At 45.4% G+C, this 18,405-nt stretch overlaps 1 protein-coding gene across 8 annotated transcripts in view; it reads left to right on the top strand.

Annotated features, from left to right (window-relative positions):
• The window catches only part of pald1a (phosphatase domain containing paladin 1a), a 76,827-nt gene that overhangs the window by 13,082 nt on the left and 45,340 nt on the right, over positions 1-18,405 (top strand). For 4 of the 8 annotated variants that reach the window (XM_046853104.1, XM_046853097.1, XM_046853098.1 and 1 more), the window contains exons 2-4: positions 17,290-17,453; positions 17,734-17,836; positions 17,930-18,109. In XM_046853104.1, coding sequence (XP_046709060.1) covers positions 17,296-17,453; positions 17,734-17,836; positions 17,930-18,109 — 441 coding nt within the window. In that variant the 5' untranslated portion in view covers positions 17,290-17,295. Of the gene's footprint in view, positions 1-940; positions 1,093-17,289; positions 17,454-17,733; positions 17,837-17,929; positions 18,110-18,405 lie in introns of all 8 variants that reach the window. The other 4 variants (XM_046853100.1, XM_046853103.1, XM_046853099.1 and 1 more) reach the window with 3 other exon arrangements.

Below are 18,405 nucleotides of genomic sequence, written 5' to 3'. Positions count from 1 at the left end.
GGGAATATGTAGGGTACCTGTGTAGTGGGAATATTTAGTGGGAATATGTAGGGTACCTGTGTAGTGGGAATGTGTAGTGGGGATATGTAGGGTACCTGTGTAGTGGGAATGTGTAGGGTACCTGTGTAGTGGGAATATGTAGGGTACCTATGAAGTGAGAATGTGTAGTGGGAATATGTAGGGTACCTGTGTAATGGGAATATGTAGTAGGAATATGTAGGGTACCTGTGTAGTGGGGATATGTAGGGTACCTGTGTAGTGGGAATGTGTAGGGTACCTGTGTAGTGGGAATATGTAGGGTACCTATGAAGTGAGAATGTGTAGTGGGAATATGTAGGGTACCTGTGTAATGGGAATATGTAGTAGGAATATGTAGGGTACCTGTGTAGTGGGGATATGTAGGGTACCTGTGTAGTGGGAATATGTAGGGTGCCTATGAAGTGAGAATGTGTAGTGGGAATATGTAGGGTACCTGTGTAATGGGAATATGTACGGTGCTTATGTAATGGGAATATGTAGTTGGGAATGTGTAGTTTGGATATGTAGGGTACCTGTCTATTGGGAATGTGTAGTGGGGATATGCAGGCTACCTGTCTAGTGGGAATAAATAGGGTACCTGTGTAGTGAAAATGTGTAATGGGAATACAGTAAAACCCCGTCGGACGAGCATAATTCGTTTTTGAAAATTGCTTGTAGGTCCATTTGCTCGTACGTTCGAACTGATTTTCCCCATAAGAATGAATGTAAAAGTAATTTAATCTGTTCCGAGATCTCATTTGATCGCTTATTTCAGCACTTAAAAAGTGTTTGTAACATATTTTAATAAACAAATACACCGCAAATTACCGTAATGTAAACATAATTGAACACTTTGTGGTAGTGGTTGATTGTGAGTGTGAGACAGTTTCCATGGTAATTCTATTTACTTTCATTTTCACAGCACCATCACTGATTTTCTTTTTTGCTGCACTGAACAACGAGAGTGACCGAGTGATAAGTCATCGACTAAGAGAGTGCTGTTTCCCTCGGCCGAAAGTGGGGAACCGGCAGCGTGGGTTTGCTCATGCCTTCGATATTTGCTTGTGAAATAGGGTAAAATTTTGCGAACAAGATCGCTCGTATCTCTGTTTGCTCGTACTATTAGTTGCTCGTACAACAGGGTTTTACTGTATGTAGTTGGGAATGTGTAGTGGGAATATGTAGGGTACCTGTCTAGTGGGAATGTCTTCTTTTTCTTCTTTCGGCTGCTCCTATTAGAGGTCTCCACATGGTCTCCCCATGTCCCTCATCTGCAAATGTCCAAACCATCTCAATCTTGTCTCGTCTAAACTTTCCCTTTCACTCTCACAGATACTCGTCTATTACAAATCACTCCTGCTTTTACTCTTCTCCACCCCCTCCACCCTGCCTGCACTCTTTTCTTCACTACTCTAACACACTCTCCATTACTTTGAACTGTTGACCCCAGGTACCTGAACTCCTCCACCTTCTTCACCTCTTCTCCCTGCAACCGCACCCCTCCACTGCACTCCCTCTCATTCACACACATGTACTCTGTATTACTCTTACTGACTTTCATTCCTCTTCTCTCCAGCATGTACCTCCATCTCTCCAGGCTCTTCTCAACCTGCTCACTACTCTCACCACAAATCACAATGTCATCCACAAGCATCATAGTCCATGGAGACTCCTGTCTGACCTCGTCCTACAACCTGTCCATCACCACTGCAAACAGGAAAGGGCTCAGAGCCGATCCTTAATGCAGTCCAACCTTCACCTTGAACCAGTCTGTCGTTTCTACTGCACACTTCACTGCTGTCACACTGTCCTCATACATGTCCTGCACCACCCTCACATACTTCTCTGACACACCAGACTTCCTCATACAATACCACAACTCCTCTCTCCACCCTGTCGTACGCTTTCTCTGAATCCACAAACACACAATGCAGCTCCTTCTGACCTTATCTATACTTCTCCATCAACATTCTCAAAGCAAATAATGAGTCTGTGGTGCTCTTCCTCAGCATGAAACCATACTGCTGCTCACAGATGGTCACCTCTTCTCTCAGCCTGGCTTCCACTACTCTTTCCCATAACTTCATGGTGTGACTGATCAACTTTATTCCCCTGTAGTAAATGAATGTTAAGGAATGTGTAGGAATATATAGGGTACCTGTGTAATGGGAATATGTAGTGGGAATGTGTAGTGAATATATAGTTTAGCTGTGTAGTGGAAATGTGTAGTGGGAATATGTAGGCTAGCTGTGTAGTGGGAACGTATTGTGTTAATGTGTTGTGGGAGTACATAGTGGGAATATGTTGGGTACCTATAATATTGTGATTTGTATGGTTTAGAGACAGTGGCATTGAGTAAAAGACAGGAGGTGGAGCTGAAGATGTTGAGATGTTCGTTGGGAGTGATGAGGATGAACAGGATTAGAAATGAGTTTATTAGAGGGACAGCGCATGTAGGACGTTTTGGAGACAAGGTGAGGGAGGTGAGATTGAGATGGTTTGGACATGTGCAGAGGAGGGACATGGGTGAGGGGAGACATGCAGGTAGCTGGTTTGAAAGAGGCAGATGTAGAGGACAGTGGGATATGGAGATGGATGATCCTCTGTGGTGCCCCTTAATAAGAGAAGCCAAAAGAAGAAGTAGATGAAGAAGAAGAAAATAAGAAAGAGAAAAATTACAACATAGATGTCAGACTTGTTCCTCTTTAATGATATTTTTCAACAAGCAAAAATCCAGAGTTAAAAGGAAATACTTAATAATTGGGAACATTTTAAATAAAAAATCTACAAGACCCCAAGTGTATAAGTTTGTACACTCTTTCATAATGAGGCTAATATAACTGTCCTCAGAGTAACCAGTCACCTTCACAATGAGACCTGTAGGGAAATAACACACACCTGCTATCAATTACAGTGATTCTGATTAAAACTTGATCAAAGTTAGCTGTAGCTGCAGGATTTGCTTGAATGTTTGACATTTCATCTTACTAAGAGACCTGGACCACCAAGAGTCTCCAAATAAACTGAGACTTTATTGTGGAAAGGAACCAATTAGTAAAAGGAAATAATAGAATATTGAAGTCACTGAATGGAACAAAACCATCATCAATAAGTGGAGAAAATGTGGCACCACAGAGTCACTCCAAAGATCAAGACGACCCTCCTGATGAGCTGATGAGAGGATGAGGAGAAAACTTATCAGGGAGGCTACCAAGATACCATGACAACATGACAATAACCCAAAGCTCACATCAACATCATCATCATCAAAGACATGACTTCAGAAAATGAGAATCAAAGTTCTGGAATGGTCCAGCCAGAGCCCAGACCTCAATCCCATCCAAAACCCATGGAATGATCTAAAAAGGGGCGTACACAGGAGATCCCTCACAATCTGAAGGAACTTGAACATTTTTGTGAAGAAGAGTGAGATAGAATTCCAAAGTGTGGATTTGTGAAGATAAAAGAGACGCTTTCACGAAGACTTGATGTTGTAATAAAGACAAAGTATTAGTTGGGAGGGGGTACAGACTTATACACTCAGGGGCTTGAAGGTTTTATTTTTGTTTAAAATGTTCCCAATTATTTAGTTTTTATCTTTTTTCCTCTGGATTTCTGTTGGAAAATCACATGAAAGATGTAAGTAGTCTGACATTTATGTTGTTAAAACTTCTGTCTTTATATTTGAAAAATGTGATGTTTTATAACCGTGTGCACTTTTATACCTCCTGCTGGATATTAACCCGTGCTGGACTGAAGGTTCTGTGTGCTCGCTAAGCTGTTTGAGGTTTTTACACTAATAAACAGTGTAAGGTGTTTAAAGATAAAAATAAAATAAAAATAAATAAATAAATAAATAAAAAGATTTGAAGATGATTCTATTAATAGAAATCCATCATGAGATTAAACTAAGTTCAGATAATAATGAAGTAAGAACTGGATTCATAAATTTCACACCAAGTTTCAGTGTATCTGAGTAACAGCACCAACACCTTATTACTGAAGTTCATTTCATTAATTCTGTGTGTGTGTGTGTGTGTGTGTGTGTGTGTGTGTGTGTGTGTGTGTGTGTGTGTGTGTGTGTATGGGTGTGCGCGTGTGTGTGTATGGGTGTGGGCATTGTCGGGGTGTGTGTTATTTCTGCTCATGCCCTGATGAGACGTTAGCTCCACTGTAATTCTCGGCAGAAGTTGAATCGTGGCGTCTCGCTCAGATCCGGGACTCGGGTGGGGTGCCATTATTTTTAGCCCAGTGGCTTGCTGTAGCTGTGTTTATGTGATAAATATAAACCGTAAGCACATTTTTGTGGCTCAGTTGGAAATACATTCCTTAAAATCTGGTGACCTTAAGATGCTAACGTGCTGCAGCCGGGAAGATGTGTAGGTCACATCTTCAGAGTCAGGGTGATGTCAGGGTGATGTCACGTATACATCATGTTTCCAGATCAGTGCAGATGTTTTGGCTAAAGTGTGAAAACTCCTGAAGTGTATGTTTATGTTAAAATTCTGTCGTAGTGTGTAAACGACTCCTGCAGCTTCGCTGGGCCTGAGATTTATAGATAGATAGATACAACTTTATTGTCATTGCATTGTACAGGTACACAGCAACGAAATGCAGTTTGGCATCTACCAGAAGTGCAAAATGTAGCAGTCGTGCAAAAGTGCAGATAAATATCTAGCATATTTACAGTGCAGATAACTATCTGGCATATTTACAGCAGTGGTATATATATGAAGTATATACAGTGAATAAATATAAAGGCTATTTCAGTGCAGAGATGTGTGGACATTCAAGTACAGTGAATAAATATAAAGGTGTACAGTAATTAAGAAAAATGTGCAGAAATGAAAGGTTACAGATCACAAGATTATGGCATTAAGGAGTAGCAAGCTGAATAAACAGTCTACTATATATAAAAATATATATATAAATATATACACATACATTATATACACAGATTGAATGTGAAATGTTGGGCAGAATGTACAGTAATGATAAATATACATACAGATATAAAAGTGCAGATGTAATGAGGAGTGAAAAGATATAATATGTAGTATGTACATGTATTGTACAGAGGTTATATACAGTCTTTTGTTTATGTTTGTTTTGTAGTGATTTAGCGGTGTAGTGTTGAGTTCAGTAGTGTGATGGTGGATGGAAAAAGCTGTCCCTGAACCTGCTGGTTCTGGTGCAAGTTTCTGTATCTCCTTCGTGATGGAAGGAGGTTAAACAGTTTATGACTGGGATGTGAAGAGTCCTTGATGATGCTGTGAGCTCTGCGCAGACATCTGCTGTGGTGAAGGTGTTCAATGGCAGGTAGTTGGGTGCCAGTGATGCGTTGGGCGGTTTTGACCACCCTTTGCAGTGCTTTACGTTCACACACAGTGGAGCCTCCGTACCATACAGTGATGGAGTTGGTCAGGATGCTCTCAATGATGCAGCGGTAGAAGCTCGTTAAAATCCCCGGGGACAGATGAGATTTCTTGAGACTTCTCAAGAAGTACAGGCGTTGTTGTGCTTTTTTTACCAGAGCTGACGTGTTCTGCTGCCAGGACAGATCCTCAGAGATGTGAACTCCCAGGAACTTAAAGCTGGAGACTCGCTCTACCTCGGTTCCATTGATGTTGACTGGTAGATGTCTCCTGCTGTTGGATTTCGGAAGTCCACAATGAGCTCTTTGGTCTTTGTGGCGTTGAGAGTCAGGTTGTTGGTGGCACACCATGCTGCCAGATTACGGATCTCTTCCTGTAGGCCGATTCGTGTTGTTGTCGATCTGGCCGACCACGGTGGTGTCATCTGCATACTTGATGAAGATGTTGGAGTTATACAGAGGAGCACAATCGTGGGTGAACAGGGAGTAGAGCAGTGGGCTCAGAACACAGCCCTGCGGTATGCCAGTGTTCAGAATTAGGGTTGAGGATACCTGGTTTCCCAACCTGACAGATTGAGGTCTGTTGGTGAGAAAGTCCAGAATCCATCTGCAAGTGGAGGTGCAGATACCCAGTTCACTGAGCTTAGTGATCAGTACAGTGGGGAGGACTGTATTGAACGCAGAGCTAAAGTCAATGAACAGCATTCTGATGTACGTGTTGCTTTTATCCAGGTGGGTGAGAGCAGAATGAAGAGCTGTGGAAACTGCATCCTCTGTTGACCTGTTCGGGCGATAGGCAAACTGGTATGGGTCCAGTGTAGGTGGTAGGCCCACAGTGAGGTGATTCAGGACCAGTTTCTCAAAGCACTTCATAGCAATGGGGGTGAGTGCAACCGGGCGAAAGTCATTCAGGCATTTAGCAGCTGAGTGCTTAGGCACTGGTATGATAGTAGTGGTCTTCAGGCATGTAGGTACCATGGCTTGGGCCAGTGACAGGTTGAAAATGTCAGTAAAAACCTGTGCCAGTTGTCCAGCGCATGCTCTGAGAACACGTCCCGGTATGCCGTCCGGGCCAGCTGCCTTTCGTGCATCCACTCTGCTGAACACTGAATAGACGTCCGTTGTTGAGATTGAAAGTGGGCTGTAAGCAGTAGCAGAGTCCGTGGTTGGTGTAAAATGTCCTGTGCTTTGGTCAAAACGAGCAAAAAAGTGATTAAGTTCGTTCGGTTGGAAGGCACTACTGGTTGGTTGAGCTGTGGGTTTGTAGTCCGTGATTGACTGGATGCCTTTCCACATGCGTCTGGGGTCAGAGTTGTGGAAGTGCTCTTCTATGTGGCGTTTAAATGTGAGCTTTGCTTTCCTGATGCCCCTTTTCAGGTTGGACCTGGCTCTGTTGTAGTCCTCCGCACTGCCAGATTTAAAGGCAGCATCTCTTGCTTTCAACAGGAGACGGACTTCAGAGTTCATCCACGGCTTCTGGTTAGAAAGCATTTCACGTGTTTGACAGTAGTGACATTGTCAATGCACGTGTTAATATGGTCCAAAACAGATGATGTGTAACTGTCCATGTCTGTGTGAGAGTCCAGTGTGGCCTGTGAAGCGAACATGTTCCAGTCAGTATCCTGAAACTGTTGTTGTAGAGAAGAAATGGCCCCCTCTGGCCATACCTTTACTGTCCTCACAGCTGGTTTCACACGTTTGATCAGTGGTGTGTATTTGGGTAGCATGAACAAAGAGAGGTGATCAGACTGACCCAGGTGGGGAGGGAATGGCTGTGTATGCCCCAGGTATGTTTGTGTATACCTGGTCCAGTGTTTTGTCCTCTAGTAGAGCAGGAGGCGTTGCGGTGAAATTTTGGTAAAACAGATTTCAGGTTGGAGTGGTTGAAATCTCCAGCGACAATGATAGCTCCTTCAGGATGTGCAGACTGCTGTTTGCTGATAGCTGCATGCAGTTCCTCCATAGCTAGCTTAGCATTAGCATCCGTGGAATGTACACAGCAGTCACAACAATGGCTGAGAATTCTCTCGGTAAATAAAAGGGTCTGCACTTAATCATCAAATACTCTAAATGAACAGAGCAATGACTTTCAGTAACAGTAGAGTCCGTGCACCATGAGTTGTTAACATAAATGCACAGACCTCCACCTCTGCGTTTACCAGAGTCCTCTGCCGTCCTGTCCGCCCGATAAACACTGCGACCCCCGAGCTCAATGGCGCTGCTGGGAATGTTGTTGTTGAGCCATGTTTCCGTGAAAATCATGACATTACATTCCTTAATCCGTTTGTGTGATGATATCCGGAGCAGCAGCTCATCCATTTTATTAGCAAGAGACCGTACATTGGCAAGGAAGACGCTTGGAATCGATGGTTGATGCGGGTTTAGCCTTAGCTTAGCCCTGATGCCGCCTCGCTTCCCCCTCCTTTGTTTACGGTCTCGCCGCCGGCGCTGTGGTCTCGCTGTCGGCCGAGCTGGATCAGCGGTCCGCGGTTCCCGAGGGAGTTCAAAGTCCGTTGAAAGTCCGTATCTGTGAGTATTGCCGATGTCTAGTAATGCTTCTCGGCTGTATGAGATGTGTGCAAGCCTGTTCTGCGTGAATAAACTTGCTGTTGATGGAGAAATTGCTGCTAAATCGCAAAATCTGGAGAGACGCTGGGCCTCGCGTTGTGCACGCGCCGCCATCTTGCTTATTTCAGTATAACTCTGAATCAAATCAGTTCACAAGTAAATGACTCAGTGTCATTTACAATGCATGTGAAGAGGAGAGGACTGTGTGTGTGTGTGTGTGTGCGCTGGGTGGGGTCAGTGAGAGCAGTGGGTGGGGTCAGTAAAAGCAGTGGGCGTGGTCAGTGAGAGCAATGGGTGGGTTCAGTGAGAGTAGTGGGTGGGGTCAGTGAGAGCAGCGGGTGGGGTCAGTGAGAGTTGTGGGCGTGATCAATGAGAGCAATGGGCGTGGTCAGTGAGACCAGCGGGCGTGGTCAGTGAGACCAGCGGGCGTGGTCAGTGAGACCAGTGGGCGTGGTCAGTGAGAGCAGTGGGCGCGGTCAGTGAGAGCAGTGGGCGTGGTCAGTGAGCAGCGGGTGGGGTCAGTGAGAGCAGCGGGTGGGGTCAGTGAGAGCAGTGAGCAGGGTTCAGTGAGAGCAGTGGGTGGGGTCAGTGAGAGCAGTGGGTGGGGTCAGTGAGAGCAGTGGGTGGGGTCAGTGAGAGTTGTGGGCGTGGTCAGTAAAACAGTGGGCGTGGTCAGTGAGAGCAATGGGCGTGGTCAGTGAGACCAGCGGGCGTGGTCAGTGAGACCAGCGGGCGTGGTCAGTGAGAGCAGTGGGCGTGGTCAGTGAGAGCAGTGAGCAGGGTTCAGTGAGAGCAGTGGGTGTGGTCAGTGAGAGCAGTGGGTGTGGTCAGTGAGAGCAGTGGGTGTGGTCAGTGAGAGCAGTGGTGCAGTGGGTGTGGTCAGTGAGAGCAGTGGGTGTGGTCAGTGAGAGCAGTGGGTGTGGTCAGTGAGCAGTGGGTGTGGTCAGTGATAGCAGCGGGTGTGGTTAGTGAGAGCAGCGGGTGGGGTTATTGAGAGCAGCGGGTGGGGTCAGTGAGAGCAGTGGTGCAGTGGGTGTGGTCAGTGAGAGCAATGGGCGTGGTCAGTGAGAGCAATGGGCGTGGTCAGTGAGCAGTGGGTGTGGTCAGTGAGCAGTGGGCGTGGTCAGTGAGACCAGCGGGCGTGGTCAGTGAGACCAGCGGGCGTGGTCAGTGAGCAGTGGGTGTGGTCAGTGAGCAGTGGGTGTGGTCAGTGAGAGCAGTGGGCGCGGTCAGTGAGAGCAGTGGTGCAGTGGGTGTGGTCAGTGAGAGCAATGGGCGTGGTCAGTGAGAGCAGTGGGCGTGGTCAGTGAGCAGTGGGCGTGGTCAGTAAAACAGTGGGTGTGGTCAGTGAGAGCAGTGGGTGGGGTCAGTGAGAGCAGTGGGTGGGGTCAGTGAGAGTTGTGGGCGTGGTCAGTAAAACAGTGGGCGTGGTCAGTGAGAGCAGCGGGCGGGGTCAGTGAGAGCAGCGGGCGGGGTCAGTGAGAGCAGTGGGTGTGGTCAGTGAGCAGCGGGTGGGGTCAGTGAGAGCAGTGAGCAGGGTTCAGTGAGAGCAGTGGGTGGGGTCAGTGAGAGCAGTGGGTGGGGTCAGTGAGAGTTGTGGGCGTGGTCAGTAAAACAGTGGGCGTGGTCAGTGAGAGCAATGGGCGGGGTCAGTGAGAGCAGCGGGCGGGGTCAGTGAGAGCAGCGGGCGGGGTCAGTGAGAGCAGTGAGCAGGGTTCAGTGAGAGCAGTGGGCGTGGTCAGTGAGAGCAGTGAGCAGGGTTCAGTGAGAGCAGTGGGTGTGGTCAGTGAGAGCAGTGGGTGTGGTCAGTGAGAGCAGTGGGTGTGGTCAGTGAGAGCAGTGGTGCAGTGGGTGTGGTCAGTGAGGCAGTGGGTGTGGTCAGTGAGAGCAGTGGGTGTGGTCAGTGAGAGCAGTGGGTGTGGTCAGTGATAGCAGCGGGTGTGGTTAGTGAGAGCAGCGGGTGGGGTTATTGAGAGCAGCGGGTGGGGTTAGTGAGAGTAGTGAGCGGGGTTCAGTGAGAGCAGTAGGTGCAGTGGGTGTGGTCAGTGAGAGCAGTGGGTGTGGTCAGTGAGAGCAGTGGTGCAGTGGGTGTGGTCAGTGAGAGCAGTGGGTGTGGTCAGTGAGAGCAGTGGGTGTGGTCAGTGAGAGCAGCGGATGTGGTTAGTGAGAGCAGCGGGTGGGGTTAGTGAGAGCAGCGGGTGGGGTTAGTGAGAGTAGTGAGCGGGGTTCAGTGAGAGCAGTAGGTGCAGTGGGTGTGGTCAGTGAGAGCAGTGGTGCAGTGGGTGTGGTCAGTGAGAGCAGTGGGTGTGGAGCAGCGGGTGGGGTTAGTGAGAGTAGCGGGTGTAATCGGTGGGAGCAGTGGGCTGGGTCAGTGAAAGCAGTGGGCGGGGCATTGAGAGCAGTGGGTGTGAGCAGTGGGCGAGGCAGTAAGAGCAGTGGGTGGGGTCAGTAATCAGTGGGAGCAGCGGGTGGGGTCAGTGAGAGCAGTGGACGGGGCAGTGAGAGCAGCGGGTGGGGTCAGTGAGAGCGGTGGGCGGGGCCAGTGAGAGCGGTGGGCGGGGGCAGTGAGAGCGGTGGGTGTGTGTGAACGACTGTGATGGTTTGGATAATAAAGTGTTACTGCTGCGGTGTTATGAGCTGTGATATCACACACTGGTGTTTCTGTTGTCGTGGTGCTGAAAGCTGATGATGCAACACAGGAAGTGAGGAGGAAGTCGTTTTTAGAGCAGGGGTCACCAACCTTTTTGACACTGAGAGCTACTTCTTGGGTACTGAATAATGTGAAGGGCTACCAGTTTGATACAAACTTCTGAAATAACACATTTGCTCAATTTACCTTAAATTATATGTTATTATTAATAATTAATGATATTTATCTCTCTCAGGACAAAACTTAAAGCACACTTTAGGTCACAGGCCGAACAGGATAAACATTTATTGAACACACTAAACAATGTTTTTTTGAACATAAATATAAATAAATACAGACAGGAATATTATTCCAGAATAAATAAACTTAAACTTTAAATCTTTTGCTCTCCATAAAAATATCTCCTGTCCAAATTATACACGTTAGAAATCTGAACATGCTGCGAAAAAAACCCTGAAAAAATAAACATTGTGCTTTTAAGAAAAACAAAATAACAATAAATTAAAACAATCAGATTTCTTTGCTCTTATGCCATTAAAAAAATATAAACTTAAACTTTAAATCACTTAAAATATTTTGCTCTCCATAAAAAAATATCTCCTGTGGAACACCAGACGTCTCACAGCTTCATCATGCAGCTCTTCAGAAACTCTCCCTCGGTAAATAACCTGCTGATGAGACTCTGATTTCTCCTCTGTGTTCACACCAGCTTCACTTTGGGATTTTGTTCTGGTGAAAAACATCTGCTGAAATGTCAGATTCTTCTTTAACTCTTCTACTTTCTGTATCTTCTGCTCTGCATTCAGGTTCTTCAGCTTCTCCTGATGTTTTGCCTCGTAGTTCAGTCTCAGATTCAATTCCTTAATTACAGTCACATTCGCTCCACTAATAACACACACACACACACACACACACACACACACACACACACGTGTTTACCGCCAGTGTCAGTAAACATCTACTCAGAGTCAGCTTTTCTCTTCACCACTGTGAGGCGCTGTTTCACAATAACTGTACAATAGGGTTAAATACATCAACAGAAGCTCCACTTGATTGATGCTGGAATGTTCTCAGGTAGTCTAGTTTTCGGTAAGGCAGCTGAAGCGCTGCATTATGGGATCTGTAGTTTGTGTTATCAGCGCTTCATATCGCCGGGACATTAATAACAATAATAATAGATCTTTATAAAATCATCTCGTGGGACTGATATAATTGTACGTCGGGTCGGATGTGACACTGTTGATCATTATTGTGAGAAATCATTAACATGATCAGTGTCTTCACATAGATCAGGGGTGTCAAACTCAATCATTTAACAAAGTAGGAAACAGATATTTTTAGAAAAGACTCGTGGGCGACTCATGTGGTCCTTGTGTACACGAGTCGCCCCCTGATCTAGAGGATAAACTCAGAGCTGTAACACAGCTTTAAAGAGAGAGAGAAACACTCAAAGAAATAGATATACAACAAATACATACAACACAATTCCACTTCTTAAAAATAAAAATGGATCATTTCATACCAATGAAGTTAAATATACAACTTGTCAGTGAGAGTAGTGGGTGTGGTCAGTAAGAGCAGTGGGTGTGGTCAGTAAGAGCAGTGGGTGTGGTCAGTGAGAGCAGTGGGTGTGGTCAGTGAGAGCAGTGGGTGTGGTCAGTGAGAGTAGTGGGTGTGGTCAGTGAGAGCAGTGTGTTCGTAGTCTGTCGTTCCTTCTGCACACGTCACTGCTGTCACACTGTCCTCATACGTGTCAATTTAATTTAATTCATGTTTATTTGTTTTGAGCTTTTAATAATGAACATCGTCTCAGAGCAGCTTTACACAGATAATGTGGTGATAAAAATGAATAAGTTCTTTATGAGTGTAAGTTTGTTCCTGATGAACAAGTCGGTGGAGACTGTGGCAAGGAAAAACTCCCTGAGATGGCATAAGGAAGAAACCTTGAGAGGAACCAGACTCAAGAGGGAACCTCATCCTCATCTGGGTTCCACCGAATGTCCATTTATTACAGATAAACGATGTTGAGGTGCAGTGATGGAGATCAGAGCAAACTGTAGTCCTGAGTCAGTGTAGCAGACTGTTGATATTAACTACAGTCCAAATCCTCAAAGCTCCTGTTCTTACTCCAGGATTTCATGGAACCACCCAAAGTGTTGATGAGAAACATCTCCAGCTGCACAGAGTCGCCTCCAAACGAAGAGAACATCATCCAGAGGCAGACCAGGACGAAGTGGGAAGATCCACGGAGGGACAGTGATCACTGGAGCCTCAGGAGCATGTTTAACTCAACCGAGAGAGAGAGAGAGAGAGAGAGAGAGAGAGAGAGAGAGAGAAGAGGGTGACAGGAAGAGAAGGATATGGATTATTAAGTCTCCTGATTGTTGTATGAAAGTTAATGTCACTGTGCAGTTTGGACTCTGGTGAGATTCACTGTAGCAGCAGAACTAAAAGGGAGAAGCAGAAGGAAACACAGACATGAGGGATCTCTGGGATAAGAGACGACCCACCACACCACCATCAACAAACCTGAGTGAACGTGTGAGAGTGAGGAGACGACAGCATCCAAATATCCCAGTTCACCAAACACTCCATATCCATGATCCCTCCAGATCTGCTCCTTTACCTACTCCACCACCCTCACATACTTCTCTGACACACCAGACTTCCTCATACAATACCACAACTCCTCTCTCCACCCTGTCGTACCCTTTCTCTAAATCCACAAACACACAATGCAGCTCCTTCTGACCTTCTCTATACTTCTCCATCAACATTCTCAAAGCAAATAATGCGTCTGTGGTGCTCTTCCTCAGCATGAAACCATACTGCTGCTCACAGATGCTCACCTCTTCTCTCAGCCTGGCTTCCACTACTCTTTCCCATAACTTCATGGTGTGACTGATCAACTTTATTCCCCTGTAGTTACTGCAGGTCTGCACGTCTCCCTTATTCTTAAAGATCAGTACCAGCACACTTCTTCTCCATTCCTCAGGCATCTTCTCACCTTCCAATATCTTGTTAAACAATCTGGTTAAAAACTCCACTGCATCTCTCCTAAACATCTCCATGCTTCTACTGGTATGTCATCTTGTCCATCCCACTTTCCACTCTTCATCCTCTTAATCGCTGCTCTCACTTCCTCCTTACTAATCCTATCCACTTCCTGCTTCACCATCTCCACACAATCCAACCTTCTCTCTCTCTCATTTTCATCAGCTGCTCAAAATCCTCTGTCCATCTTCTCAACACACTCTCCTCACTAGTCAACACATTTCCATCTCCATCCTTTACTGCTCTAACTTGCAGTACATCCTTCCCAGCTCGGTCCCTCTGCCTGGCCAATCGCTACAAGTCCTTTTCTCCTTCCTTACTGTCCAACTTCTCCTACAGCTCCTCATCTGCCTTTTCCTTGGCTTTCACCACATCCCTCTTCACCTGCTGCCGCATCTCCTTGTTCTCCTGCCTACTTTTCTCATCACTCTGTCGATCCCAATTCTGTTTCTCCAACCTCTTTCTCCTTCTGCTCTCCTGCACTTCCTCATTTTACCACCACGTCTCTTTGTCTTCTTTTCTATTTCCAGATGTTACACCAAGAACCTTTCTATCTGTCTCCCTCATCACTTCTGCAGTAGTTCCCCAATCATCCAGCACCTCTTCACCACCACCGAGCTCCTGTCTGACCTCTTTCCTGAACCTCACACTACAGTCTTCCTCCTTCAGCTTCCACCATCTTATTCTTCTTTCAGTCTTCACTCTCCTCTTCTTCTTCTTCACCTCCAACACCATCCTACAGACCACCACCCGATGCTGTCTAGCTACACTGTCCCCCACCAACACCTTACAGTCTCCAATCTCCTTCAGGTTACATCTCCTACATAGAACAGCTACACAATCTATAAAATATATATATAAATTATAAGATTGTGTAGCTGTAAAGTGGCCGGTGAGTGTATGTGTGTGTGTGTGTGTGTGTGTGTGTATATATGTGTATATATGTGTGTATATATATATATATATATATATATATATATATATATATATACACACACACACACACACACACACACACACACACACACACACACTCTCACCGGCCACTTTATTAGGTACACCTTACTAGTGCCGGGTTGGACCCCCTTTTGCCTTCAGAACTGCCTTAATCCTTCGTGGCATAGATTTAACAAGATACTGGAAACATTCCTCAGAGATTTTGGTCCATATTGACATGATAGCATCATGCAGTTGCTGCAGATTTGTCGGCTGCACATCCATGATGAGAATCTCCCGTTCCACCACATCCCAAAGGTGCTCTATTGGATTGAGATCTGGTGACTGTGGAGGCCATTTGAGTACAGTGAAATTATTGTCATGTTCAAGAAACCAGTCTAAGATGATTTATGATGCTTTATGACATGGCGCGTTATCCTGCTGAAAGTAGCCATCAGAAGATGGGTACACTGTGGTCATAAAGGGATGGACATGGTCAGCAACAACACTCAGGTAGGCTGTGGGGTTGATACGATGCTCAGTTGGTACTAATGGGCCCAAAGTGTGCCAAGAAAATATCCCCCACACCATTACACCACCACCACCAGCCTGAACCGTTGATACAAGGCAGGATGGATCCATGCTTTCATGTTGTTGACGCCTAATTCTGACCCTACCATCCGAATGTCGCAGCAAAAATTGAGTCTCATCAGACCAGGCAACGTTTTTCCAATCTTTTATTGTCCAATTTTGGTGATCCTGTGTGAACTGTAGCTTCAGTTTCCTGTTCTTAGCTGTCAGGTGTGGCACCCGGTGTGGTCTTCTGCTGATGTAGCCCATCCGCTTCAAGGTTCGACATGTTGTGCTTTCAGAGATGCTCTTCTGCATACCTCGTTTGTAACGAGTGGTTATTTTAGTTACTGTTGCCTTTCTATCAGCTCGAACCAGTCTGGCCATTCTGCTCTGACCTCTGGCATCAACAAGGCATTTGTGCCCACAGAACTGCCGCTCACTGGATATTTTCTCTTTTTCTGACCATTCTCTGTAAACCCTAGAGATGGATGTGCGTGAAAATACTAGTAGATCAGCAGTTTCTGAAATACTCAGACCAGCTCGTCTGGCACCAACAAAAATGCCACGTTCAAAGTCACTTAAATCACCTTTCTTCCCCGTTCTGACGCTCGGTTTGAACTGCAGCAGATCGTCTTGACCATGTCTACATGCCTAAATGCATTGAGTTGCTGCCATGTGATTGGCTGATTAGAAATTTGCGTTAACGAGCAGTTGGACAGGTGTACCTGATAAAGTGGCCGGTGAGTGTATATACAGAACCAGTCAGTAGTTTGGTCACAGCTTCTTCTTCATAGGATTTTCTTCATTATATTTTTTTTTCATCATACATTAATAGTGAAGAATCCAAACTATGAAAGAACACATCTGTAATTCTGTAGTAAACAAAAATGTGTTAAAGAATCAGAAAATGTTTTATATTTTAGATTCCTGAAGTGGCTCCATTTAGCTTAGATGAAAGCTTTCCACACTCATGGCTTTCTCTCATCAGATTCATGAGGTTGTTACTTGGAATAGGTTTCCAACAATCTTGAGGAGGCCATGTATGTCATCTGATGCACTTAGTCTCCTTCTTGAACTAACAGCTCTTACAGAACCTACAGGTGTGTTTGGGGTCTTTGTCCTGCTGAAAAGCAAATGATGGTTTAAGTATAAAGCAGATGTGATGACTGCATGTCGCTGCAGAATGCTGTGGTCACCACAGTGTCTCCAGCAAAACACCTCCACACCCTCACACCTTCTCCTCCATGCTTCACAGTGGGAAACACACATTCAGGAACCTTCCTTCACCTTCTTTACCGCTAGCAGAGACATTGCGCTCAGAACCAAACATCTCAGATTTTGGTTTAGACTAAGGGACAGTTTTTCACTGATCTAATGTCCATTCCTTGTGTTCCTCGTTCCAAGCAAGTTTCTTCTGCTTTTTGTTCTTCTGAATTTTTATTTCCACAATTTGACCAGGAAGGTCTGACTCACACAGTCTCATCTGAACAGTGGATGTTGAAATATGTCTGCCACCTGAACTCTGAGAAGCATTTATGTAAATCGACTGGTAATTCTAATAACGTATCCTGTGCAGCAGAGGTAGCTCTCGGTCTTCCTTTCCCAGGACAAAATCACAAACATTACTTTCATTGTTTAAAGTTTTCAATGTAGAAAACGTCTGAGTCTGAGTCTAAGTGACAGTCTGAGTCTGAGTGACAGTCACATAATGTGTTTGTTTAACATTAGCACAACGCTCGGATACAAACCTTTTTCTCACGCTGGGTTTATATTCAACTCTAATACCTTCCTTTTAAACCACACAGAGGCGACAGATGCTTCCTGCTGTGATGAGCTTCCCTTCCTGCTGTGTGTGTGTGTGTGTGTGTGTGTGTGTGTGTGTGTGTGTGTGTGTGTGTGTGTGTGTGTGTGTTTCATGTTTACAGCCCAATGTTTCTCTAATTGCATGTATTCATGTGTTCAACAGCAACTCAACTTACATTCAAAAATAAATAAATAAAAAAACAATTTAAAATTTAAAAAATAAACAAAAATATATTATTAATGATTTTTTATTATTTTGGAAAAGTCATGTAATGTGATTGTGTGTGTGTGTGTGTGTGTGTGTGTGTGTTAGCGCAGTATGGGTACAACTGCCAGTGCTGCCCCTCCACCAGCATCTGAAAGCTTCCATAGGAACACTGTGATGGACAGCAGGCAGCCTCTAAGCCCCGCCCCCTTCATCCACAGCAACCGAGCCAAATCCATCATCACCAATAAAGTGGCTCCGGTCGTCATCACGTACGCAAACACACACACACACAGACACACACACACACTAATCCCTCTGTTTGTAGTTAAACACTCCTGTAGTCACACTGATGTGTGATGTCACACCCAAACACACAATATTTTGTCTGTTTAATCGTTTCCTCCACAGGAAACACACACACACACACACACACACACACACACACACACCTCTGTCAATCTTAACAGTGATATTTCACTTAATTTTCATTTCCTTTCAGATGGTACATTTGTGTGTGTGTCTGTGTGTGTTTGTGTGTGTGTTTTACAGCCTTAATTGCAAACAAGAGTTTCAGATCCATGATGATGTCATCAAGACCAATTATACCATGGGCTGCATTTCTGATAACATGCCTGAACATTTTCTGGTGCAGGTACACACACACACACACACACACACACACACACACACACTGTAACACACACAAACTGTAACACATACATTGTAACACACTCCTCTCCTTTAGGGTCGTTACTTTATGGTGATGGACGTGTTCAATAAAGCAGACGTTCTCAACACCACCGCCTCGTGTGGAGCTCCAAACTTCCGTCAGGTCAGAGGGGGTTACCCCGTGTTTGGAATGGGCCAGCCCAGCTTGGGTGGTTTCAAACAGGTTCTGTACACAATGCAGAGCCAAGGACATCAGGTGAGACATGGAGATTAGATGGACAAATCAAACTAAACATACTAATGAGGCTAACTGTACAGTTCTGTACCCTTCTGTCTGTCTCTCTGTCTGTCTATCTGTCTTTGTGTCTGTCTGTCTCTGGGTTTGTCTGTCTGTGTGTCTCTCTGTCTCTCTCTCTCTCTCTCTCTCTCTCTCTCTCTCTCTCTCTCTGTGCATGCTGGGAGTGGGTGTGTCTGAGGGTGCTCACGAGCTGAGAGCGACCGTGTGATTTCCTATTTTTTTTTCCGTTTCACTTTTTCATGTCACTTGTTGAT

The sequence above is a fragment of the Silurus meridionalis genome, chromosome 7 (assembly GCF_014805685.1).
Source record: "Silurus meridionalis isolate SWU-2019-XX chromosome 7, ASM1480568v1, whole genome shotgun sequence".
Taxonomy (NCBI): Eukaryota; Metazoa; Chordata; class Actinopteri; order Siluriformes; family Siluridae; genus Silurus; species Silurus meridionalis.
The sequence above is the reverse complement of the archived record's forward strand: the minus strand, read 5'-3'. Positions and strand labels throughout refer to the sequence as shown.